At 45.9% G+C, this 27,787-nt stretch overlaps 1 protein-coding gene across 2 annotated transcripts in view; it reads left to right on the forward strand.

Moving 5' to 3' along the window:
• Positions 1 to 27,787, forward strand: part of MATK (megakaryocyte-associated tyrosine kinase) — a 143,171-nt gene that overhangs the window by 51,394 nt on the left and 63,990 nt on the right. For both annotated transcript variants that reach the window (XM_075337848.1, XM_075337847.1), the window contains exons 3-6: positions 2,937 to 3,052; positions 3,224 to 3,443; positions 23,902 to 23,995; positions 27,114 to 27,179. In XM_075337848.1, coding sequence (XP_075193963.1) covers positions 2,937 to 3,052; positions 3,224 to 3,443; positions 23,902 to 23,995; positions 27,114 to 27,179 — 496 coding nt within the window. The remainder of the gene's footprint in view (positions 1 to 2,936; positions 3,053 to 3,223; positions 3,444 to 23,901; positions 23,996 to 27,113; positions 27,180 to 27,787) is intronic.

The raw sequence follows: 27,787 nt of genomic DNA on the forward strand, positions 1-27,787 counted from the left end.
TATGTTTGACATCTATCCATTCATCCATTGTAGCATTTTAGGCTGTGTGCCCACAATCAGGGTTTGCAGCGTTTTGGGCGCAGAGTGTTTTCCCTGCGTCCATAATGCTGTGTTGTGCAGTAGAAGCACAGTGGAAGGATTTTTAGAAATCCCATGCCCACTGTGCTTCTTTTCTCCACAGCATAAACCGACCTGCGGTGCAGCTTCCCGAGCCTCAGCATGTCAATTTATGCTGCGGAGACAAGAGTGCTCTCTGCACGTAGAATAGAGCTAAAGTCCACAGCAGCCTGAACCCAAATCGTGGGCATGGGCAGCTGCGTTCTCCCATGGACAACACTCACATCTCTGCAGGAAGGCTGGCACTGTGTACTAGACGCCGTGTCGCTGGATCATGGCCACATAGCCTAAGGCTATGTGCGCACGTTGCGTACTAGCCCTGCAGAAATTTCTGCAGTGATCTGAAGAGCACACGTGCGCTTCAAATCACTGCAGAAAATGTCCGTAGAGAAAAAAAAAAAGCCGATTCCATGCGCTCTGCCTGCAGCTCCTGCCATAGACAGAGCAGGAGCTGCCGGCAAAGCGCACGGAAGAAGTGACATGTCACTTCTTAGAACGCAGCGCTTCGGGCAGCAGCCGAAGCGCTGCGCTCCAAGACGCCACGTGCGCACGGCCCCTGCACAATCTCCATAGACTGTGCAGGGGACGCAGGACGCATGCAGTTATGCTGCGCTAAAAGCGCAGCGTAACTGTATGTATTTACGCAACGTGCGCATATAGCCTAACAGTGAGAAATTTGTTGCACAGCAACATTTTTGTGAAGTACCTGTGGATTCAAAATGCTTACTATACTCCTGAATAAAATCCTTGAGGGGTCCAGTTTCCAAAATGGAGTCACTTGTGGGGGGTTTCTAATGTATAGGTACCCAAGAGGCCCTGCTAATGTGACAGGGTGCGCGCAATTTATTTCAACTTTTCCAAAATTCAAATGGTGCTCCTTCCATTCCAAGCCCTCCCATTAATCCAAACAGAGGTTTTTGGCCACATGTGGGGTATCCCTGCGCTTACAAGAAATTGGATAACAACCTGTGGGGTCCACGATTTGTTGTTGCCTCTTGAAAAAGTGAGGAATGTGATGCTAAAGAAACATTTTTGTGAAAAAAATGAAAATTTTCAATATGGCAACCTAAGCTTATCAAATTCTGTGAAGTATTCGTGGATTCAAAATGCTCAATATACACCTAGATAAAAGCCTTGAGGTGTTTTGTTTCCAGAATGGGGTCACTTGTGGGGGACCTCCACTGTTTAGGCACTTTAGGGGCTTTCCAAATGCGACATAGCGTCCACTAATTATTCCAGCCAAATGTTCAGTCAAATGGCACTTTTTCCCTTCCGAGCCCTGCTGTGCACCCAAACAGTTGATTTCCACCACACATAAGGTATCAGCATACTCAGGAGAAATTGCACAATAAATTTTATGCTCCTTTTTTTCCTTTTACTCTTGTTAAAAAAAAAGCTATGTGGTTGAAGTAACAATTTTGTGGTAAAAATGTATTTTTTTTATTTTGACAGCTCAACATTATAAACTTCTGTGAAGCACCTGGGGGTTCAGGGTACTCACCAAACATCTAGATAAATTCCTTGAGGGGTCTATTTTCCAGAATGGGGTCACTTGTGGGGGACCTCCACTGCTTAGGCACCTCAGGGGCTCTCCTAAAAGGTTTCAGACCACATGTGAGGTATCACCGCACTCATAAAAAAGTGGGTAACAAACATTTGGGTCAAATTTTTGGAATTACCTCTTGAAAAAGTGAGAGAATTGATGCTAAAGCAACATTTTGAGAAAAAAATGACAATTTTCAATATGACAACGTAATGTTATCAAAATCTGTGAAGTACCTGTGGGTCCAAAATGCTCACTATACCTCTCGATAGAAGCCTTAAGGGGTCTAGTTTCCAAAATGGGGTCACTTGAGGGGGGTTCCTGCTGTTTAGGTACCTTAGGGGATCTGTAAATGCAACATGGTGCCCGCAATCTGTTTCAGCCAACTTTGCTTTCCAAAATTCAAATATTGCTCCTTTCATTCCAAGCCCTCCCATTTACCCAAACAGAGGTTTCTGACCACATGTGGGGTATCGGCGCGCTCATAAGAAAGTGGGTAACAAAGTGTGAGGTCCAATTTTTGGTGTTACCTCTTGAAAAAGTAAGAAAATTAGTGCTAAAGCAACATTTTTAGGTAAAATGTTAATTTTTATTTTTTTTCATTCCACATTACTTTAGTTCCTGTGAAGCATCTGAAGGGTTAATAAACTACTTGGATGTGGTTTTGAGTACCTTGAGGGGTGCAGGTTTTAGAATTGTGTCACTTTTGGGTATTTTCTGTCACCTAGGCCTCTCAAAGTCACTTCAAATGGGATGTGGTCCCTAAAAAAATGGTTTTGTAAATTTTGTTGAAAAAATGGGAAATCGCTGATGAACTTTGAACCCTTCTAACTTCCTAACCCCAAAAAATGTTGTTTCAAAAATTGCGCTGATCTAAAGTAGACAAGTGGGAAATGTTATTTATTAACTATTTTGTGTGACATAACTCTCTGGTTTATGGGCATAAAAATTAAAAGTTTGAAAATTGCAAAATTTTAAATTTTTTTGTCAAATGTCAGATTTTTTCACAAATAAAATAAAAAAAATCATCCTAAATTTACCTCTAACACGAAGCCCAATATGTCACGAAAAAACAATCTCAGAATCACCAGGATCCATTGAAGCGTTCCGGAGTTATAACCTTATAAAGTGACACTAGTCAAAATTGCAAAAAATGGCCTGGGCATTAAGTACAAAACTGGCTTCGTCCTTAAGGGGTTAAAGAACAGTAAAGAGCAGTCTTTCATATACAAAGAAAGCTGGTAATCATGACATTATCATATTCTTTTCATACAAGGATAAAGGCTGCTATCGTGTTCATCACCATGCAAGTGGATTGGAAGGTGTCATCTCTGCAAGTGCCTTGCGTGAGCGCCCACCTATCAAAGTTGATCAAAGACATAGTTTGATGCCGTGAGTTAATTGTCATCTCAGAAATAAAAATAACCTTAATTATATTGCTTGCACAATATTTGCTTGCAAAGCGGTCTCTAAAAAGCTTTAGTTTAGATCCATTTTCATACATATATAAAAGTAGTAAGAAGAATGTCTAACTTCAGCCTTATCTCTTTCACTTGATCAAAGTTGGTTCCATGGGTCCATTTCCGGGCAGCAGGCTGTCCAACAGCTTCATTCCAAAGAAGAAGGTTTATTCTTGGTTCGAGAGTCCATTCGACATCCTGGAGACTATGTACTCTGTGTTTCTCACAATGGTGAAATTATACACTACCGGATTTGTTATGAAGATGGACAATTAAGCATTGATTTTACTCAAAAATTCACCAACCTTATCGATATGATTGAGGTAATACACAGTATATCACAGAACAAGCTTTGCATTTGATTATTAATTTGTATTTTTCATAAAAGGGAAATCTGTCAGCAGATTTTAGCTATGTAATTTGAAGACAGCATGCATTTCTTTCTCTGGCCTTAAGAAAGCCACTTTAGGTGGTGACACGCATGGGGCTGCCTCCCTGTCCCTCCCTGTGCCCCACTTTCTGTATGCAGACTACTTAGACATATCTTTTGGTGCAGTATGTATAACTGTATTTTTCCTATGTTTGAGGGGTTAATGTGTCTCTAATATCATCTTTTTCTATGTTATAGCATGCACCCTTTGGCATTATAAGGGTCAATTGTCAGGTCTATTGGTTGCATGATGGTGCCAAGAGTGGTGTCTGACTCCCTGATTTTATCTCGGGCTGATATATGGAGCAGATGCTTTTTTTTTGTATACTGATTTTCATAGCCTTTTAGCTTCCATCCACATGGTTATATGCACTGTCACCTTTTGTATTTGCAAGTGAGCTTGCTGTGTATAAGGGTTAAACGACACCATATTATAGGTGCAGTTTGAGGGAGACATGTTACTAGCATAATAGTTTGGCTTTTTAAATGTTTTTAATGGTATAGCTTTGTTAGTGAGCTCATTATTTATTCTTTGTATTTTTTGCATATTTTTGTATCTGTGATACACTTAATCTGACAATTGAAGGGGGTCCCGCCAGTGTGCCAATCTGCAGTCACATACAGTGACTGCAGAAATGTACTTCATGCTGGATAAGCCTCTTCAAGCTTGAGTTAATTAATGCAGTTTACTGATACAGTTTGTTCTGTATTGGTGTGGCTTCAAAAGGAAGGAAAAGTATACTTTTATTTAACTACTGCTGTGTTTCCGAAGGCTGTAGTTCTCTTAAAAGCAGACTTCTTGATCTTGAGTGCCATCAAAAACTTCCCCGAATATCTAAATTAGTTTTTTTAGGCCTGGTGACATCACTTCACTAGGATTCCATTCTAGATTTTAGGATAACACTTTGTGTCTAGTGATGGGCGGACTCCAACTGTAAAAGTCCGGATCTGCGTGGGTTCAAAAGAACCTGAGCACCGACCCTGAGCCCAGAATTCTCAGGAAACTCCGGGTAATGGTCTGATCACTCGGGTAATATAAAAAAAAAAATCACAGAAAGAAAATAAGAATTAAGCAAGCGCTTCATACTTAACTGTCTCCGTGCGACTGTATCCTGCTTCCGGGGCCATCCACTCTACTTCCGGGGCTGCTCATTATCTTCATGCAGCATATGCACTGCTTCCCTCACCCACTGGCAGTCCCTACTATCTCTGATTGGCTGCAATCAGACAGTGCCCCCAGCCTGTGTGTCTGCGTCTCTATTATTGTAAAAATAAATAAAAAAAAAAACACTTGGTACCAAGCCAAGATGAAGCCCAATAGCTGGGGGATGGTATTCTCAGGTTGGGGAGACCCATGTTTATTGGGTCCCCAAGCCTAAAAATAGCAAGATGCAGCTGCCCAGGATTGTGGCATCCATTAGATGCGATAATCCCGTAACTTTACCCTGCTCATCCCAATTGTCTTGGTGCGGTGCAATCGGGGTATTAAGGGGTCAATAACAACTTACAGCTGCCACTAAGCCCTAGATTAGTAATGAGAGGCGTCTATGAGATCACCCTATTACTGATCTGTAAGTGAAAAGAAATAAACACACCAAAAAAATCCTTTATGTGAAATAAAATGAAAAAAATCCCATCTTCTTTCACCCCATTATTAACCCCCAAAACACCCAGGTCTAACGTAATCCACACGAGGCTCCACAATGATTTCAGCTCTGCTGCATCTGAAGTGACAGCGCGTGGGTATAGAATATGACCGCCCACTGTGAGCTTAAGGCAGAGAATGAGTCACAGCGATGAGCAGTGACATCACTCAGTCACAGCTGCAGGTTCACACGGTCCTCCTCCTGTGATCACAGGTGCCTGACCTCAGGTGCCCTTATTAAACTGAGTGACCACACCTCATGTGAGGTCACTGAATTCACAGACCTTCATCTCCTGGCAGAAAACCACAGTTTTTTTGCCAAGAGATGCAGATTCGGTGATGAAATTTCTACACCATATTCCTGCACCCAAAATCTAAACCTCCTGGCAAAAAAACCCGCATCTAAACACCATGCGGTTTTGATGCTATAGTGATGCGATTTTTTTTTGCCAGAAGGTGTAGATTGGGTCCAGGAATATGGTATAAGAATTTCAGCACCAAATCTGCATCTATTGAGCAAAAAATACACAAAAACGATTCTGACGCTGTTTCGGTGTGCAGGAAGTACAACTTTGGGGCTGAAATAATTTCAGCACGAAATTTGCACCTCCTGGCAGAAAATTGCACCGAAACAGCGTCAAAACCGTTTGTGTGCATTGTTTGCCCAAGAGATACAGACTTGGTGTTGAAATTTTTATACAATATTCTTGCATTGCATCAACAGTGCATGTGTTATATGGTGGTATCGATGCGATTTTTTTGCTAGGAGGTGTATATTTGGTGCAGGAATATGGTGCAAAGATTTCAGCAGCAGCAGTATAGTGAAATGAGGGTTTTTGCAGGTTGTAGGCTAATTGAAAAGGTAGGTCTTCCGGTTTCTTTTAAAGTTTTTGATGGTAGATAACGGAGGGTGCAAGTGGAATTGTGGTGACGGAGCAGTTAACTGACAAAAGAAAACCAACCTCTCCAACATGCTTGTTGCTGGGGCAGGGGGTGTGAGAAAAATGAATACCACCATAAGAAAGTTCAGCGGGAAAGGCTTTGCCCGAAGGGGTGAGCTGGGTTTCGGTGATGGCAAGGAAGGAAACGTTAATAGGGATGTAAAGATTTACAACAAGGAAAAATTGGAGTTCCCAGTTCAAATATAGATTTAAAATAAAATATAAACTTTATTTCCATAGACAATTATAATATATTGGAAAAATTACTTGGAAAGCATTTACAGATCATATACATGATAAAGATTGTGGATGTATGAAAGTTAGTTGGACACAGCGTGCGTTCCACAGAGCTCCTGTTAGAGAGTGTGGGGAAGTAGGGGCTGGGTGAATGGGTATGAGGTTAGAAAAGTTGTATAAATTCATGGTATATCATGGATGGGTTTAGAAATTACTGTAGGGATGTGGTGATGAAGGCCGGGATTTAGACAGATATCACAAGCAGTGAGGAGAAGCAGTGAGAGCATTAGTAGGTGGGAGCAAGAGAGGCCATAAGGTGGCTGTGCATGTCAGTAGACAGAGGATTTTATGTTGAGGAACAGATCTGAGGAGAAAGTGAGATAGATGCGGAGGATAGAGGGAGAGATGACCAGTTCATAACTAGCTGTAGGGATTAGCGGAGATATTAGGAAGTGAAGGACTATAGGATTGATAGTGGAAAGAAACAGAAACATTGTTTAGAGAAACATTGTTCCTTTAAAAACTCTGTGTCTGACAGGGTGCATTTCACCATTGACACCTGGACGGCCAACCATGGTAAGGTGCGTTATATCTCAATTTCTGGGCACTGGGTGACACTACGGGCTGCTCAACAAGTCTTGAAATTCCCAAGGCTTGCGGGACAAACCTCTGTAACTACCACTTCTTCCACTTCTTCTGCCTCCTCCACCTCCTCTAGGGCTTCCACTTGTGTCCTCAACCTCTCCCCTAATGTGACACGTGTTCCAACAGTGGAGAGAGAATCCACCCACCTCTCTACTGTGCAGCCTGGGCTCACTGCAATCAGGCAGTGTTTAAATTAAAATACATTGGAGAACACAGTCACACAGCTGCAAAGTTGTGGACAGCTATCCGGACCGAGATTGAGCAATGGCTGTCTCCACTGTACTAGGAGCCAGGGAAGGCCATGTGCGATAATGGTGCAAACATGGTGGAGGACCTACACCAGGGCAATGTCAAATGCTTGCCCAGCGTGGCTTACGTCCTCAACCTTCTTGTACATTAGTTTCTAGGACACTATCCCACCTTGGATGCGCTCTTGCAGCAGGCACGATTGCTGTGTGCTCAATTCCACCATTCACACCCTGCAGCTCATCCACTTGCATTGCTACAGAGGTCTTTCAGCCTAATGGTTAAATGGTTGATATGCAACATTATGGAATTCCACTCTGCACATGTTGCTGCGACTATATCGGTAGCGACGAGCCCGAATGCTTTATGTCATGATGCGTAGCCTGGGTCAACGCAGTCGGGTCGGGGGGCAAATCACGCTTGCAGAGTGGTCACAGTGGTCATATGCTGAAATGTCTATTTGTGGCAGGCCACAGGACCAGAGATTCAGCTAATGTAGATGTTGAAATTTTAATCGTTGGCAGAACCACAGAAGTAGCAAATCAATCTTTATTTAGATGATGAAATAACCATTTTTGCCTGGACCAAAGCTTTTGCAATCCCTATTTAGATGATGAAATAGCAATTTTTAGCTGGACTACACAATAACCACTATTTAGATTATTAATTGCCAATTTTTGGCTGGACCATAGATTGTTGCCGTACTTAGATGCTGAAATAGCAATTTTGAACTGGACAATAGATTTTGCACTGTTTTGATGCTGAAAATTGATACAGAAAATAAACTGTGGAAGGAAGCACACATAGGGTCTTACCAGGCAAGGCAACAGGCAAGTAAAGGCAGACGCACTCACCTAATCAGGTTGTGCCAGTCACAACTTATATCACGTTAAAAAATGGCGAACAGCCGCAGCCCCAGAGAAACAGGTAAACGTAAAGCAGCGTAAATTGGGTGTATGCCATGCTATCACCAGAGGAATCTATGTTGTTTATTTAATCTCTTTATTCTTTGTTCAGGTCAACGCGTTTCAGAGATCACTGTCTCCTTCATCAGGACACAAAGAAACAGCAACAATCTGTTAATGTTTTTTGAGAAAATTGCTTGTAAATTCAAGCCTGAGTTGAACGAGCCAAGTCTCGTATCGAATTTGCAATTGGCAACCCTTTATCGAACAAGTTTGCTCATCTCTAGTCACCACATCATATAAGCTAGTACAAAAAAATGGAAGGGCAACACCAAAGAATAAGTATTAATATCTGAATGATGCTCTCACTGCTCAGCAAATTTGTACTCGTTGCTAGAGATGAACATCGATGTTCAGTTTGGCGGGTTCAGCCGGACTTTAGACAAAGTTTGGTTTGGGACCCGAGCTTGACTGGAACCCCAATGGAAGTTAGTAACTGGGCAGTTTGCGTCTTCACCCACATGCAGCCAGCCATAAACAGAACATCTCCTGGGAGGTGTTTCCAATTTCTTTTTTTTTGTGCACACTACATCCGATCATGCTGTTGTTATGCCCAGTATGTGCTGTTCAGACACTGCAAATGGCTCGCACCAGGCTGAGCACTGAGCGTACCAAGCACAGCGATGCTCGTGCAAGTGGTGTTCATATGTAAAGCACCCGAACTCTGTTGTTTTTGTAAAGTCTGTGTTTGGTATGAACACCGATCCTCGGGTTTGCTCATCTCTCCAACTTACCAAAATAGAAAAAAAATATGATGGTATGAAGGAGGTACACAAATATAGTAATGATACATTCTTTATTATACTTCCAAAAACAGACAGCACATACCGTGCTTTTTGAACTATAAAACGCATCTGCCTATAAGACACACCCAGGTTTTAACAACAGAAGATAAGAAAACAATATTACTATTGAAACTACCTTGGTGATTTAAAGATGTTGAGAGGGTAATGTTAGTAAATTTTGGTGCTCTTTGTGCTCATGTCTAGGTGCTCAAGGCTAAAAGAGGGGGTAATAATTTATGCCTGTCACAAGGAGGTTATAACAGCATCACCAACTGTCGTGGCAGTGTCAGGATTTGTGGAGACTACAGATTCTGGCACTCTATAACTTCTCTAATGTCTATGCTCAGCGCAGGGAGACTCGGGCATCAACCCACAGACTAATAGTTCATAGACAGGCTAGTGTGGCGCCCCTGACCTGGTCAGGCACCACTGAGTACTGCACCCATGCTGGGGACAGTGCAATACAGGTAATCCAGAAGGCTGACAGGGGTGTGGAACACAGGCGCATAGTGATCAGGTCTCACGCATGTACCTAAGAGAGGACCCCTGGGGATCCCAGGAGGGGGCAGAGCCTACGCCTTCACTGGAATAGTGGAGGGGGCGAGAGCCTCCATCTCCTCTCAAGGGGTGTGGTGGAGAGTCTGGTTGCTAGGTGGCGTAGGCAGACACAAGTGGGGAAGGAAAGAGAGATAGGAGGAGTTAGTTAGAGCTGGGAGCTCGGACTGAGGAGATGTCAGCAGAAAGAGCAGAGATGGAAAAACCCACCAGTGAGTCGGTTAGAGCAGAACTCCATAGGGCTCAGTGAGGAGCAGACCTGTGGGGCTGTTGCTGTCTAACAGCGCCCGCGCAGTGGCTACAGACGGGGGAGAACGGTCAACTAGAAGTGCTGCCTGAAAGCCAGCTTCAGCTAGAGAGTGCACGGAGTGGGAAGTACGGAGACTTCTAGAGAGCACCAGGCCCAACCGGGCGGCAGATCCCGAAGCGAGGATAGATTCACCTTTCCCTGCTAAACCTGCCGGTGTGGGGCTCTTACAGCCCACACCACAACAACCAAAAGCCGCAGCCACGTAACCGCAAGTAGGGCCCATAGGTCACAGGAGGCAAGAGGCTGGAGTGGCCTGGCCCGGGGAACAAGCACACGGCAACACAAGAAGGGGAGAGAGGCTTGGAGCATCTTCCCTGGGTGACCCCCATAGGGACTCAAAGTCGGGGTCACCCCAAACCACCAAGGGCTAAGGAAGGCGAGTTTGTAGTCACCCTCATACAGTCAGCCGGAAGGATACCTGGTTCCCACCTGGTTCATCCCAGCTACGCCCGGGTTACTCACCCTGCCACCTGAAGTGAGTAAAAACCCTGAAAGACACTCTGCCTGTGTGTGGTCATTCTGCGACTTGTGGTACTACAGCTTTACAAAGGGCCCTGGGGCTTGCCTCACTCTCAGGAGGCTACTACACCCGACTGCACCCACCATCAGCCCCAGGCGTCCTCTAACCTGCAGTGGCGGTCCCCTCTGACCGCAAATACTGAGAGTGGCGTCACGATCAAACACTGAAGATTCCCTACCTGTGACCAGCACCAGCTACGTGGAGTCCCTGAAGGTATGCACCGATACAACACCGGCGGGGCTTCACATCTGGCGTCACGAACAGGATAAGGACTAGACCTGTTCAGACAGGTGACCATGTGCCTGGGCGGTCCGCTTGGAAAATTGGAAGCGCCGCCATATTGCCACCATGAAAAGCGCGCTGAAAAACAACAGCAGCCCGCGCTGGAAGAAGTTACCGCCCACGAAGAGGTGTGGCTACCCAGAGATCCCCTGCAGAGTTCTGACCTTGCCAGCTATGAGAGTGGAAGCGTCGAGAAACGGCGGAACAGAAAGGGAGCCACAAGCCTGCTGCTGGGAGAGGAGCTGCTGAAAGAGGCAGAGCAGAAACTGGACAGCTTGTTACAGGAGGCAGCGAAGAGTCCACTGCTGGGAGACCGTGCAGAAGACGGCGCAGAAGAAATGGCGTCTGACCGCAGGAACCCAGAACCAGGCTCCGCTGCCTGGTGGTACCGAGAGCTGGCCCAGTTTTGCAACCGGCTGGAGACCCGGGTTGTGGAGCAGATTCGGGAGGAACGGATGGAACTGCAGGAGCTGACCGCGGCGGTTCGGGCCTATGAAGGGAGAGCTGCATGCCGGGTGCCAGGCGGGACGGCGACGACGCAGACCCCAGTGCTACCAACAACGGGTGAGTCGAATGATGCCCCGGCCCGCGCAAGTGCCCCGACCCCTGCTGCCACGTCCGCGGTCCCTGAAGAGGCGTCCGGTGCGGCGACGCTGAAGCAGGCCGCAGCCACGCCAGGTGCGGCCCGCCAAGCCCCGGCCGCCGCAGCGATGCCCTGCTCGGCCCGCCAAGACCAGGCCGCCGCAGCGATGCCCTGCTCGGCCCGCCAAGACCAGGCCGCCGCAGCGATGCCCTGCCCGGCCCGCACAGACCAGGCCGCCGCCATGATAGGCGCGGCCCGCCAAGCCCCGGCCGCCGCAGCGATGCCCTGCTCGGCCCGCCAAGACCAGGCCGCCGCAGCGATGCCCTGCCCGGCCCGCACAGACCAGGCCGCCGCCATGATAGGCGCGGCCCGCCAAGACCAGGCCGCCGCAGCGATGCCCTGCTCGGCCCGCCAAGACCAGGCCGCCGCAGCGATGCCCTGCCCGGCCCGCACAGACCAGGCCGCCGCCATGATAGGCGCGGCCCGCCAAGACCAGGCCGCCGCCATGATAGGCGCGGCCCGCCAAGACCAGGCCGCCGCCATGCCAGGCGCGGCCCGCCAAGGAAAGACTACCTCAGCATTTACCCCGGCCTGTAAGGCCAGAGCTGACACTGCTCCCCAGTCCCCGGAGGTCTCTGATAGGAAGCCCACGCTGGAGGAAGAATACTGGCAGATGAGGGCTGACATGGAGGCCAAGTTTCCCCAGTGGTTGGTGGATCTGTACCTGCGCCCCCCATGCACCCCTGAGGAGATTCAGGTAACCCCTGCAGCTACACCAGAGAGTCCCCCGCCTGGGCCAGCAAGAGAAAGTCCATCCCCAGTCCTGCCATCAGAGGAGTGCCAGGAAGAACTAAGGGGGAGAGGAGGCCAGGAGGCAGAAGGGCTAACTCCGACGCCAGCCGCAGCAGACTCCTACTCAGAGCCAGAAATGCTGCCATACTCCCGCTGGGATGAGGAGGACCTGACCCCCTCTGCAGAAGAAGAGCTGCCTAAGAGCTTCACCTGGGAGCCCACAGGCATGGATCCAGCCCGCAAGACACGGCGCAGAAGAACACAGTTTGCTCCAGCACCACAGTCTCCTGAACAGAAGGAAGTCACCGCCAGAGACCTACAGGAGAAACGGTCCCTGAGAAGGGCCAAAAGCCAGGCTAGAGGACCCCTGTGTTATGGCGTAGTGGAAGACTTTAATCTGAGAAGCGGCTATGGATTTATTGTAGCACCTGGCATCAAAAAGGGAATATTTGTTAACAGGAGAGATGTCAGCGCACACCTGCCTAGAGGACACCCTGGCAGAAATCTGAAAATGGGAGATTCGGTACAGTTTACCATGCACCAAGGTGAAAGGGGATTGTACGCACTTGACGTAACGCTATGTCCCAACAAACCCTACAGCCATCCCATGCAACAAGAAAGACAAGAAAGACAAGAAAGACAAGAAAGACAAGAAAGACAAGAAAGACAAGAAAGACAAGAAAGACAAGATAGAGATAAAGAACCAGATGTAGAAACAGATGAAGACCAAGAACGGAAAGATAAAGATCCTACAGATGAAGACAGAGACAAAGAGCAGGAAAGTCACAGGTGCCAGTGCCCAACGTGCCCTCGCCCTAGTGAAAAAGAGGAGTAAAAAGTAAAGTAAAGTAAAGTAAGAAGTTCCTGTTTTGACCAGTTTTGAAAGGTTTTGTTTGCAACGTTTAAGCATGTGCCCACAAAAACTATTGTGAGAACTAAACTTTAAGGCTATGAACTTGCTATAGCCACAAACTCTCGCAGTGTAAATAGTTACACCAGTGGCACCACCACCAGGGCCAGCCTGTTTAGGGGCTTGGCTCGTCTGCAACCAGGGGGGCCCGTCCGTAGAAAAGGGCCTTGGCTCACCTGCGACCAGAGAGCACGCCTGTTTATGGGGCCTTGGCTCACCACCACAAAGAGGGTACCTGGTCAGCACCAACTGTGGAGGCCGCCTCTGCATCCTGCCAGAAGAGGTTGACGGCGCGGATCCACCAGGCCAGGTATACCCTGAAACCACCAGCCCATGAAAGCCGCCTCTACATCCTGCCAGAAGTGGCTGAAGTCGCGGCCAACAGGAGAGGAAGATTGGAGGAAAGGTCTGGAGAAACAGATGGCCCAGACCTGGTTACCAACAGGACCGGTGACCTGCCTCCTGAGAGGGTTTTGGGTGGGTTAACGGACTTGTGGGTGGAGGGTGGTGATGTCTGATACCTGGTGCTTTTAAATGTTTTACATGTTTTAATGTTTTATGCATTTTAAAAATGTTGTCTTGCAGCCCGAGGACGTGCTGGTGATAACTAAGGGGGAATGTGGCGCCCCTGACCTGGTCAGGCACCACTGAGTACTGCACCCATGCTGGGGACAGTGCAATACAGGTAATCCAGAAGGCTGACAGGGGTGTGGAACACAGGCGCATAGTGATCAGGTCTCACGCATGTACCTAAGAGAGGACCCCTGGGGATCCCAGGAGGGGGCAGAGCCTACGCCTTCACTGGAATAGTGGAGGGGGCGAGAGCCTCCATCTCCTCTCAAGGGGTGTGGTGGAGAGTCTGGTTGCTAGGTGGCGTAGGCAGACACAAGTGGGGAAGGAAAGAGAGATAGGAGGAGTTAGTTAGAGCTGGGAGCTCGGACTGAGGAGATGTCAGCAGAAAGAGCAGAGATGGAAAAACCCACCAGTGAGTCGGTTAGAGCAGAACTCCATAGGGCTCAGTGAGGAGCAGACCTGTGGGGCTGTTGCTGTCTAACAGCGCCCGCGCAGTGGCTACAGACGGGGGAGAACGGTCAACTAGAAGTGCTGCCTGAAAGCCAGCTTCAGCTAGAGAGTGCACGGAGTGGGAAGTACGGAGACTTCTAGAGAGCACCAGGCCCAACCGGGCGGCAGATCCCGAAGCGAGGATAGATTCACCTTTCCCTGCTAAACCTGCCGGTGTGGGGCTCTTACAGCCCACACCACAACAACCAAAAGCCGCAGCCACGTAACCGCAAGTAGGGCCCATAGGTCACAGGAGGCAAGAGGCTGGAGTGGCCTGGCCCGGGGAACAAGCACACGGCAACACAAGAAGGGGAGAGAGGCTTGGAGCATCTTCCCTGGGTGACCCCCATAGGGACTCAAAGTCGGGGTCACCCCAAACCACCAAGGGCTAAGGAAGGCGAGTTTGTAGTCACCCTCATACAGTCAGCCGGAAGGATACCTGGTTCCCACCTGGTTCATCCCAGCTACGCCCGGGTTACTCACCCTGCCACCTGAAGTGAGTAAAAACCCTGAAAGACACTCTGCCTGTGTGTGGTCATTCTGCGACTTGTGGTACTACAGCTTTACAAAGGGCCCTGGGGCTTGCCTCACTCTCAGGAGGCTACTACACCCGACTGCACCCACCATCAGCCCCAGGCGTCCTCTAACCTGCAGTGGCGGTCCCCTCTGACCGCAAATACTGAGAGTGGCGTCACGATCAAACACTGAAGATTCCCTACCTGTGACCAGCACCAGCTACGTGGAGTCCCTGAAGGTATGCACCGATACAACACCGGCGGGGCTTCACACTAGCAAGAGTTAATCTTTGCTGGAATGCATCTATTTTGGAATTAATCTAATTTAATCACATGGTGTGGGGGAGCCAGTTTCTCCTTAGTATCTTACTGTTTGTTCCTCAGTGTGTCTGAGTTTTAGTTTTCCCCTGTCTGTCTTAGGGTAAGTTCACACAGTGCGTTTTTCGTGGCGTTTTTGCGCGTTTTTCGGGTGCGTTTTTGCCCAGAAAACTGCATGACTTTGCTTCCCCCAGCAAAGTCTATGAGTTTTCATTTTTGCTGTCTGCACACAGCATTTTTTTTCAGCTGCGTTTTTGTGGTGACCACAAAAACGCAGCATGTCAATTATTGCCGCATTTTTCACCGCGTTTTTCATCCATTGAGTGCAATGGGATGTTGAAAGACGCAATGAGAAACGCAAATTGTTATTATAGCTGCGTTTTGGTGCGTTTCTAAGACCAAAAACGCAGCTATAAATGCAGGAGGTGGGTAGTAAAGTGACATGTACAGGAAGAGGATTCCTTCTGTCAGTAAACACAGAAGCGTGAATCCTCCCGGTACCGCCACCGCTGCGTCCACCAACCGTCCTGTGCATGTATGCTCCCATGCGGCGTCATGTCTGGGCGGGAGGTTAAGGCAGCTGCGAAATCAAAAGTGAACAGTAGAAAAAAAAGTCATACTCACCTGTCTGTAGAGTCCCGGTGCCATGCCCGCTCCCAGCTCCTCTTCCCGTTACCGCCGCTCCGTCTGTGTGCAGACGGCCGGGACACCTCCAATAGCTTGCAGGACCTGGCGATGGATCACCTGATGCAGTCACCTGATGCGTCAGCTGATCGTAAGTCTCGGGCTGATGCCAGCGCCCGGCCGGCTTAACCTGTCAGCGGATGCCGTCAGGAGACTTCATCCCTGATTACTGGCAGCTCCTGCAGCGATCAGACTCGCTCCAGGAGCTGCCGGTAGTCAGCACATAAGTGAGTATTTTTTTTTTGCACTGATGCATCATCTGATTGTATAAACGGCTTTTATACAATCAGCTGATGTGTGATGTGATTCAGGCACTTGAACCTGACACATCATCTGATCGCTTTGCCTTCCAGCAAACCGATCAGATGATATTGGATCCGGATTGGACGGCGCGGGACCCTGACCCAGGATTACTGCAGAGGGGGGTTCTTTATTTCAATAAAGATGGAGTCACTAATTGTGTTGTGTTTTATTTCTAATAAAAATATTTTTCTGTGTGTTGTGGTTTTTTTTATCTTTACTAGAAATTCATGGTGGCCATGTCTAATATTGGCGTGACACCATGAATTTCGGGCTTAGGGCCAGCTGATAATATAAAGCTAGCCCTAACCCCATTATTACCCAGCGAGCCACCGTCACCAGGGCAGCTGGAAGAGTTGGATACAGCATCAGAAGATGGCGCTTCTATGAAAGCGCCATTTTCTGGGGTGGCTGCGGACTGCAATTCGCAGCGGGGTTGCCCAGAAAGCATGGGCACCCTGCACTGTGGATTCCAATCCCCAGCTGCCTAGTTGTGCCCGGCTGGATACAAAAATTAGGCGAAGCTCACATCATTTTTTTTTTTTAATTATTTCATGAAGTTCATGAAATAATTAAAAAAAAAAAAGGGCCCAAAGAGTTTTATACCCACGGTCCAACAGAGACAGAGGTGACAAGGACAGGACCACAGGCTAACAGCAACACCAAAGGCACGGACCCAAGCACGCTCCCTACAAGCTGCAGTGGTGCTCAGAATTCTGGTTTACAAGCTGACGGTGTTATTATTCCTGGACTGAGTGAGTACATTGAAACACCCCTGTTCCTACCCCAATGGCACCCAATCACCAACCATCCGACGGGCCCCGGGACACAAACCCCCTACCTACGGAGGGGTTAAACATCAGGCTGCCACACCACCGTCACCAGGCTCTTCTACGGCAGCGGTGGGTGGCGTCACAAACTTTCCAATACCCCCTGTAAATAAAACCCCCCTTTTTTCTGAGTGGCCACTGGCACGGGGGCGGCACAGTAACCCTCAGGTTAGGGATAGCACAGAGTGCCCTAGCGTGAGGGACAGCATAGGAGCCCCCTGTCCCACGCTATCCCACAGTCACATCGTGATATTATAGCTTGCTATAGTTTCATTACATTTCAGCATGAATCCGGTGGCTGCATTAGTGTGACATTTGCAAGCCTTGTCTCTTCATGTGGCTGAAAAAAAATGAGGCAGCAAGCTTAGTCTGCTACAACGGTGCAATCTGTGCTGGTGTCTGGATAATCAGAGCCCAAACTGCCTCTTCCAGAAAGATTTTTGGTGAAGTGCAGCAAGTTTGCTACGTTTAGAGAGGCATGTAAGTTTTATTTCTGTTTATGACCCCACTCCTCTGGTGGTGAGGAACAGCAGGTTGTAATTATTGTCACTTTTTTGAGTGGGGATCCGCAAGCCTTTTCCTTGCCCTCTGACCTCCTGTATTTTTGATGGTGGACCGTTTTTTCTTAATACTCAGGCTCATCTATGATGATTCGGATTAAAACATCATTAGCCGAGTTCTGTTCGCTGCAACAGGGAATTCAGCCTACAGATTATTATTGCTCTGAATTCCGGCGCTGGTCCTTGGTTACACAATGGAACGACTCTGCTCTGAAAAGCTAGTTTTACCAGGGGTTTTCCGAAAGGGTAAAGGAGGTGTTGGTTATGTATGAGGCCCCTCCTTCCTTTGAGTATGCTACGTCTTTGGTAATATGTATTGATCACTGATTTCGGCAGTGGACCTATGAATCTAAAACCTCTGGTGGAGAATGTTTCTGTATCTGTGTTACCTTCAGAGGCCTCACCCAGTTTATGCAGTTTAGCCATCAGGAGCTACAGGGAACTGCATCCTATCCAGGATGCAGGGCCTACCCCCAGGGACCCAGAAGACCAGTGCCAGTAACACCAAAACATTCAATTTAATCCCTGTTTTTCCCGTTCCCAAAGACTGGTGACAAGCTAGGGTTGGACCCAATAGATGGCCACCTAGGGGTGGAACCGATCCAGTCCACTAGACGACAACCAAGGGGGAGGGGTCAGACAGTCAGTAAGTGGAAGTTATAGGAGACGGACATAACTGTACTGACGGGAGAGTGTAGCGGTGACCTGAGGGCCCAGCCGTGTGGTTGCCGGTGGAGTACAGCGGAGTACTCCCGGAACCATAGCACCAACGGGGTACAGAGCGCTAGGTCAGGAAAATTCTCCAGTCAGACCTGATAAAATCTTCACAGTGAGGGGACCATCCACGACCTCACCAACCGTAAAGTCTGAGACACAGTACCAACGGGAGAACCGGGGAACAGGAACTGAGAAACCGACCCCACAGGGTTCAAGCTACCTGTCATACGGACTAAGACTGAAAGTCGACCATGAGGGGACCCCCAGATGCTCCCAGATGTCCCTGGTTGGACAGGTGCAGGGGAAGACAGCCACCAGGTCACCACACCGGCATTGGAACTAAGGGGACCAGTGGTGAGAACCAGCCTCCATCAGGTTGCCAGCCATAACAACGCTGTAAGTAAAGAAACCAGTTACACTGCAATCCCTTGTGTGGCCTACCTTCTTTCCGCGCCCAACAACATCATCTATCCCCTGGGGCCTGGCCCTACTGGCGGAGGGCCCAACATCCAGGTTGCCACTAACATCAGCCCCAGTAGTGAGAAACTGTGCAGCGGCGGCTCCATTTAAATAGCTGCAACCCACAAGTGGCATCACGACAAAAACTTTCTTGTCATTCCCCTGTAAATAACCCATTTTAAGCGACCCCCCAGGGTCACGGAACTGGGCAACGGCCACCCAGTGAACTGTCCCAGTAAATAAACTGCTCGAGACCAAGTACCCCATAGCCCTGGGGCGGGTCATGTCCCATGGGGGAGAACCCCTACTCCACTAAAAAGGGATGGAGTCTGTTTTTTCTGTGGCAAAAAGGGAAACTTTATCAGTGCCCGTCGCTAAGTGCCCAGGGAAAGAAAGCAGTCGAAATACTTCTAAATCCCAACCTGGGTCTATGTATATCGTCCAGAATGATGTCTCAATGTTTAATATCCACCAGGTTTAAGGTTGGAGGCCAAGAAATTCCTATTACTGTTTTTCTAGACAGTGGTTCAGGGGCAAACATGGTCGATGAAGAATTTGCTCATTCTACAGGGTTGGATTGGAAGGTGTTATCAAATACTGTTCAGATTTTTGTCATTGATTCTTCACTTCTTGTTTAGGGGGCATTTTTTGAGTGTGTACATGGGCTAATACTCTTTAAAGGGGTACTGCATTCTGAGTCGATTTCATGTTATGTTTTCAAGGGCCTTCTTGGTTTTTAAATGTGAGAAGGCCAATCAAAGTGTGCACTGAGGAGGTTTTTAGCTGTGAGACGTAGGGAAACACCAACTTCCAATCCAAGTGTGGCACATGCATCGTTCGCACATCCATCTGAGGGGAAATATGGTGGCAGACTGCTGGAATGCAAACGTCAGGCGCTGTCAAGGTGACCGACAAATATCCCTGAACCGCAAGCTAAGCATGCACACTAGCATGGTGAGTGGAAAGATCACTGCTGGACAATGGAAAAGCAAATGTCATTTAGCAGGAGTAATAGCCTGGGGATTTGTGTGTGAAACATTTATATGAGAGAAGTAAAATGTAGATTGCTAGGAGGCAACACATAGGCAACACATGACAATGCTCCAGCTAATCCAGATCGCTTCAGTAGGGAATAGCTGCTGGAGACTGCGGTACCTTAAATGGAGTGGCCTATACGTTCTCCAGACCTGAATCCTATAGAAAACCTAAGGTATCAGATGTTGCCGTATAGAGGCTTATAACTCTGCGCCGCAGAACCTCAATGACCTGAGAGCCGCCCTTGAAGAAGAGTGTGATATAATGCCTCAGCAGACAGTAACTCAATTTTTGAACATCATCATCCGTCACTGTCAGCTGTAATTCATGCTCAAGGTCACATGACATATTGAGACATTGACAATTTTTTGAGGAGTATACCCACCACTGTTGTTGGCTTTTGTTTAAATTGTTTGAGATGAGGAAATCATTATTGTGTGCTTCTACTTAAATGCCCAATTTCATGGTACAATATCACTGTTGCATGAACTTTTTAAGTTTTCCATGAATTTCACGTGAAAGACAAATATCCCTAACTTTTTATGAGTAGTGTATGTCTGTTTTTTATATGCAAGTTACCATTTGAAAAACTCATACTATTTAATAAACATAAATGACACTCCAGCACCAATGATGACCAATGGCCCTCACATTAAGAATTCACATCTATGATTTCCATGACTACTGCTGTCAGACATAGTGGTCATGTGCTGTTCATGCATCACCTTGTAGGCAGACATGTAAATAATTGTTGTGGTGTCATCATTGCCGTACTGTTGAGGATAAGTGGTGCTGGTGCTGCAGCAAATTGAATAAGTAATTGCTATTAAGTGCTTTTTTTGTTAGTTTACTCCTTTTTTTTTTCCTTACCCTACTTTGAAAGGTCCAGGACAACCACTTAAAAGTGTCCTTAATTATTATTAGGGCCACCAAAGGCTTTTCCAATGCTATTTGCATTCATCCATTCAGTAGAGCTTTGGTGTACACAATATACCAAAGCACAATTGTTTGTCAGTGTACAATAGATAGGTAATGTATTCGAGTGTGCCTTGGAACAACCTAAGGTCTCATTCCTACGTTAATATTTTTGATCGGTCTTTCATCAGTATTTGCCAAAACCATGAGTGTCTCCAAAACACAGAAAAGATATTTTTCAATTATAGTTGTTCTCAAACATCTATTCCTAGATTTGGCATACACATGTGGTCAAAATTGTTGTTACCCCTCGTTTAAGGAAAGAAAAAAACACAATGGTCACAGAAATAACTTGATTCTGACAAAAGTAATAATAATTAATCTATGAAAATGAACAAATGAAAATTAGACATTGCTTTTCAACCATGCTTCCACAGAATTTTTAAAAAAATAAAACTCATGAAACAGGCCTGGACAGAAATTATAGTACTCCTTAAAATAATGTGACAAAAGGGCCATGTTAAATCAAGGTGTGTCCACTAATTAGCACAGGTGTCTACAATTGTGTAATCAGTCAGTGGGCCTGTATATAGGGCTACAGATACTCACTATGCTGTTTGGTGACATGGTGTGTACCACACTCAACATGGACCAGAGGAATCAAAGGAAAGAGTTGTCTCAGGAGATTAGAAAGAAAATTATAGACACGCATGTTAAATGTAAAGGTTATAAGACCGTATCCAAGCAGCTTGATGTTTCTGTGACTACACATATTATTCAGAAATTTCAGATCCATATGACTGTAGCCAACCTCCCTGGATGTAGCAACAGGAGAAAAATTGATGAAAAATTAAAGAGACGATTAATACGAATTGTAAAAAAAGGGCCCAGAAAAACTTCTAAAGAGATTAAAGGTGAACTTCAAGCTCAAACAACATCAGTGTCAGATCGCAAGAACCGTCATTGTTTGAGTCAAAGTGGACTTTATGGGCTACGACTAAGGAGGACACCATTGTTGAAAAAAAAAAACATAAAAAAACCTGGTAATTGACTGGAATTGGACTGGAATTTGCTAAACTACATGTTGACAAAGTGTCATTGATAGTTAAAGGAATTGTTTGATTGCAGTGATTGCCTCAAAAGGTTGTGCAGCAAAATATAAAGTGAAGGAGGGAACCATCATTTCTGTGCAGGCCTATTTCATGAGTTTTATTTTTGAAAAAATTCTGTGTAAGCAGAAAAGCAGCAATGTCTGACTTTCATTTGTTCATTTTCATAGATTTTTTTTATTTATTATTACTTTTGTCAGATTCAATTTATTTCTGTGACCATTGTGTTTTTTCTTTCATTAAATGAGGGGTACCAACAATTTTGACCATGTGTGTAAAAACACTGATGTATAATACTGACTTATGAATGAAACGTAATAGACATACAGCATGGCAGATATGGTGGCCTTTGTTATATCTCAATCTTGGCCATAACAGCAAGCTGCCAACTGTAAGCTTTCCTGTATATCATGACAATATGATGAAGGGTGGGATATTAATCCATATTGGCGTGGTCGTTTAGATAAGAGCTTAGCATATTAAAGAAAACTTTGAACACTGAACTTGGAATGAGATTTTATGTATATTGCTGAATTACGACTTTACACAAACTCTGCTGAATGCTATGTTTATATAGAGGAATAATGCGTACTGTGCTACTATGTTGAAACACCACACAGTGGTCATACATAGTCTCTATGGCACTGCAGTTTCTGCACATATGGCTCCTCCATATCCCTCACCCTCATTTTAAATCCCTATCTATTTAGTGTTGTAATCTAAGCTATTTTCTAATGTACTGGTATTAAAAATTCCCTACCGTTCCCTAACTACACTATCTAACTTGCATTCTATTTTTTTCTTATTTTGTTACAGGGGCTGATCTGTCTCTGCTGTGTCCATCCCTTCTCGCTGTGCACTGTGCAATCTCCATAGTGACAATGTCTACTCTTTTGTCAGCTCAGATCAGTAATAATCTGCTGGCAACAGAGTGGTGTTTATACCCGGTATGCAGATGACTAGCACCCCCCCACTAGTAAAGTCACTGGTCTCTGTTATGGTCACCGAGGGGCGGCGACCGTCCTGGGGTGGACCCACTGATCCATGCACTGGACTCCTCCAAAGGAGTATCCAGCAGCGAATATACGGGGATTGTGTGGTGCTCTCAACGGAAGGCCTAAATGCATGGCAGCTAGGGACCTGAGGTGATAGTCTCTACGGACGGTTAAAGTCTCAATGCCTAGTGCAGGAGTCCACAGATGTGGTGGCACAGAGGTGGAGGCTGAGATGAGGCGACACTGCAGTGATGGTTCCGATGAGATGGCACTGTGGAGATGGCTCAGGTGTGGCGGCACTCTGGTGATGGTTCAGACGTGATGGCACTGTAGTATAGGATCAGGTGTGGCGGCTGGTGATGGTTCAGACATGACGGAACACTGCCAATTGTGGAGTGCAGGCTCTAGGATGAGATAAAGGTTAGCAACAGGAGACTGGCACTGGGACTAGACACAGTAACATACAGGGACCTGAGAGCTAGCATGGCACTATAGGCAATGTTGCTCAAGTGCCTCCAGTCAGGGAAGGCAGTCTTAAATATCTTTAGGGTAATAGATGACCTCAGGTATTGCTTCCTGGTAATGGGACGCTGGCCCTTTAGGAAAAGAGGCCTGGTCATGCGCACCCTACGGGCACTTACTGAAACCTTGCGCATGGTCTGAAAGCAGGAAGAGGTTGCAGCAGACTCCGGAACAGGAGAGTAGGGAATGAAGCCACCGGATGGGTGAGAGGGAGGACGCACACACCGTGGTCTGGGAGTGAGGAAGTGTGGAGATACCACGCTGGGACTGGAAGCTGCAGAGCTGCTGGACAGGTGAGAGGGGGGATGCCCCGGTCAGAGTCTGGGAGCGGGACCGCATGTGGACGCCACACTAGAACTGGGACTGGGCACTACAGTCTCCTACATGTCAGGAATTAACACCACTCTTTTTACAGCAGATTACAGATCTGAGCTGACAATAGAGTGAAGATTGTCATGCGGCAGATCACACAGTGCACAGCATATAGGGAGGAACAGAGCATGAACTAGCCCAGTCCTTTAAATGAGAGTCCCTGATGATGCTTTATTTCAGGAAGGGGGCAGAGGCTGTGATAGTGACTGCAGTGCCTACCCCATGCTCTGATGATGCTTTGATTAAGTATCCCAGTATACACTTAAATGGAGTGTCATCATACAGAAAATAGGAAAAAAACTAAAATAGCAATTAGATAGTGTAGTTAGGGAATTTTTAATACAAATATAATAGAAAATAGCTTGGATTACAGCATTAAATAAATAGGGATTTAGATGGAAATTTAGTTTGACTTTGGACCAGCCCTTTAAATTGTAATTATAAAAGTTTGTAGTTCCCCATTTCTAAATGCTTTTAGATTATGCAGAGCAAATATTTTTACCTGAGAAGCATGGCTGTTCTGTCTTTTGTTGCATTTTCAGTACTACACAGCTAACCAAGGAGTCCTCGCCACAAAGTTGATTAAATCAAAACCAAAACAAGGAGCAAAATCAGCAGAGGAAGAACTTGCAAAAGGTTGGTTTATTTTTAAAACACTGGACTAAGTTTTGAACAGCAACCATAGGCCTTATTCAGACTTTAATGATATTGCTCGTACATAAAAACATGGACCATTTTTTAACAGTGATCACATTTTCATCAGTATTTTGATCAATGTTTACTCAGTGTTCATCAATAATTTTCTCATACACCCCCAAAAAACTGAAATATAATAAATCTGTCATAACTTCTTTCTCCAAATAGCATGAACATGTCTTCTAGAATGTTACAGTTTGGCATTATCAGCATTATCAGACACCATCATTATCAGTTTAAGTTCCCACTGGGTTGCTTCAGATCTAACTGGTCCTGTGAGTCCCAGAGCAACCCAGTCCAGCGTTACAGCACACACTGTGGTCACTTTCCCTTCCAGCAGTCCCACGTCCAGTCTCTTTAAGGATCCCATCATGACCGGAGTAAAGCTTTGCACTACCAGACGTTTAAAGGAAACTGCTCGGGTAATTGACTACGTTCACAAGCCAGTTAAGGTTAACTTAGTATCTGCGTGGTTAAATGGCCTGGCCACTAGGGTCCTGTTCCCTGGCTCTCATTGTTTGGTCTTTCGTTTCAACATTTTTCATACCCCTTATTCTTGTCATCACTCAAGGTTCATGCTATCTGACCTTGGGTCTCCTCTCCTTCGCCTTCATTGCCACAAACCACCCAGTACACTTCATAGTTCACTTGACCCCTCCCTATGGTGGGCTAATTCCAACACTTAACTACTTCTGACCCTTCTGTCTATTGCTGGGTAGAAGTTAACCTATTTCACAGGATAATAAAAACAATTTGCATTACACTGTTATACCTTATGCATTACATATTATATGACATATTTTATACAAAAGGCGCAAAATATTCTTCACATTACAACACAAAAATCTGTTTGATGTTCTTATAGCTAGGAACACACCTGAGATAGTACACCACTCTTCCATGCCATGTGTTTTTGCAGACAGACACACGGTCTGTAAAAAGCCACTGGCATGAATATCTCATAGATTATAATGGATATGTATTCTGTCTATGAAAAATGGCCGTCCGAATGAGACCTTAAAAGTTGTATAAACAAATTTCTCTTATTATTTCAAAATATAATAATGGTTAATGTGGAAAAAAGTGTATTCAAACCCACAATATTATATAATATGGAGCTGACCTTATAGATAGTACAGTTCAGAGAAATGACAGCCTTGAAGTCCGGTTATGGGGGAAATACTTAAGGTCCCCAATTCATTAAAGTGATTATCCACTACTTGAACAAACCCTTGTTAATCCACATGTTCCTTCCCAGTAAAATAACACCTATTCTCACCTTCGGTGCTGGTGCCATTCCAGCGGTGTCGGCCCTGCCAGTCTAGGTGATTGCATGACATTGTTATGGCCAATCAGTGCTGGTTTCCCTCTCCCCTCTGCAAAATTAGATATCTAGGGGAGGTGAGAGCTGTGATTGTTAATTACAACCAAAGTGGAGGAGAGTAAAGCCATCGTTGATCGGCTGCAGTGGTCGCATGATGTAACAAGGTCATGCAATCCCCAGGAGAGCTGGAACTGTGACAGCATCTTAGGCAAGTATAGATGTTTTTATTTTACTAAAGGTAAACCTAGGGAATGAGAAGGGATTGGCCGAATAGTGGACAATGTCTTTAAAGGGTTCACACCAGAATTGTGGCATGAAACAGCTTAAAATGTTCCCAAATCTGCTGCAAGATGGAGTTGTGCAAAAATGTAGTGACTTTTGGTGTTTTGCCAGATTCAGTTAGCATTACCAAACTAGCTTGAGCAGGGGTGAAATAGGGGCATGGAAATGCTGGCAATCTAATCATGATTAATTGAGGTGTACCTTACGTCAGAGGCACATGCCTCTTGTAAGATGTGCCCGATTTATTAATTGGTGTGGACCTCATACACCACTACATCTTGTTTCTTCATGGAGACTGGCGTGTACACAATAGTCTTAATGAATAGGGGTCAAGGTCTTAGCAGACAAGTAGTTTATAGCCATTAAAAAAGAATACATTAAGTGAGATGTAACATGTCATTTAAAGATGGCAATAGCCAAAATATTTGGTGTTTATTTAAAAAAAATACAAATATAGCCTTTAATATAAGTATAGAAAATAATATAAAGTAGAAATAGAAAAATTCCAACCTTGGCTAACAAGGACAACCTACTTCAAGCTAAAGCTGAAATGTACAGTGATTTTTTTCCATTTGCTACTAATATTACTGTTTAATTTGAATTCATTACAAGTAGAAATCATTCACAGAACAGATGAGAAATTTAAATTACTGTACATAAGACTTCCCTCACAATGATGTCAGAAAAACGCAGACATCACTTATGGCAGTCTGTATTCTGTGAATGTATTTTTTATAGAGGCTGGCACAATTTCAGCAGTACACACTACACAGTCTTTCTGCTAAAAAAGGGTCATTTACATTTCCTACTGCTGCCTCCTGTTAAAAAAGTCAATCTCATTTAAGGCCGCTTTACATGCAACAACGTCGCTAACGAGATGTCGTTGGGGTCACGGAATTCGTACGCACATCCGGCCTCGTTAGCGATGTCGTTGCGTGTGAAATGCACGAACGACCGTTAACGATCAAAATTACTTACCTGATCGTTGATGCGTCGTTCTAATCCCAATTATCATTGCTATTGCAGGACGCAGGTTGTTTGTCGTTCCTGCGGCAGCACACATAACTATGTGTGACACCGCAGGAACGAGGAACTACATCGTACCTGCGGCCGCCGGCAATGAGGAAGGAAGGAGGTGGGCGGGAAATTCCGCCCGCTCATCTCCGCCCCTACGCTTCTATTGGATGGCTGCCGTGTGACGTCGCTGTGACGAACCGCCCCCTTAGAAAGTCGCAGGGAAGGTAAGTCCGTGTCACGGGTTTTAACGATGTTGTGCGCTACGGGCAGCGATTTGCCCGTAACGTACAACCGACGAGGGCGGGTACAATACCGATACCGATATTGCAGCATGTAAAGTGGCCTTTAGAGTCTCATAAAGCATAGCAATATTAATTATACAGCTTGCGTCTTTGCATCCTTTTCCTTTTTTTTTTTTTTTTTTTTTTTTTACAGCTGGGTGGTTGCTCAGTGTCCAGCATCTGGTTTTCAAAGAGAAGATTGGAGAAGGAGAGTTTGGAGGTAAGGTTTAATAGTGTAAGACTGCTAGCTATTCCCATCTACACTAGCCTCCACTGTTCGCATTCTTATTTATTTCCAAATTTACAATGCAATGCAGAAAAAAATATATAATTGTTTAGCAATAAGAATCATTTTGAGGGAGAATGGAGATAATTAGAATTCTGAGGTTTTATGTATAGCCAGAGGTCGATTGCACTCACAACTGGCCAAGTGCAGGAAGGATACCCATCAACGCCAGTGTCCATTTCACCTTGATGTGCAAGTAATCAGTACTGGGTGTATGGAGCAAGCTCGCAGAGTGAGATCGCCCATGCTTGCCTGCTTTGTGTGACAGCCCTCTAACAGTCGCAGGTGGTATGGAGCACTGCCCGCAATTATTTTTCAGTTAAATACCTATGTCAATCAGAGTGGCATTAACAGCAGACCAGCATGGGTGGACATCATTCTATGCACTCATTGGCTCATCTCTGATGTGATTATGGGGTGCCATTGGTTTTTTATGATAGCCGGGGGTCTGTTGAAGACCTCTGTTGTTGTCATTATGAAGCTTCCTTGTAACTCACCCTGTAACTGTGCTTTAAAGGAGACCATGACTTTTACTACCCTGG

Source organism: Anomaloglossus baeobatrachus, chromosome 1, assembly GCF_048569485.1.
Source record: "Anomaloglossus baeobatrachus isolate aAnoBae1 chromosome 1, aAnoBae1.hap1, whole genome shotgun sequence".
Classification (NCBI taxonomy): domain Eukaryota; kingdom Metazoa; phylum Chordata; class Amphibia; order Anura; family Aromobatidae; genus Anomaloglossus; species Anomaloglossus baeobatrachus.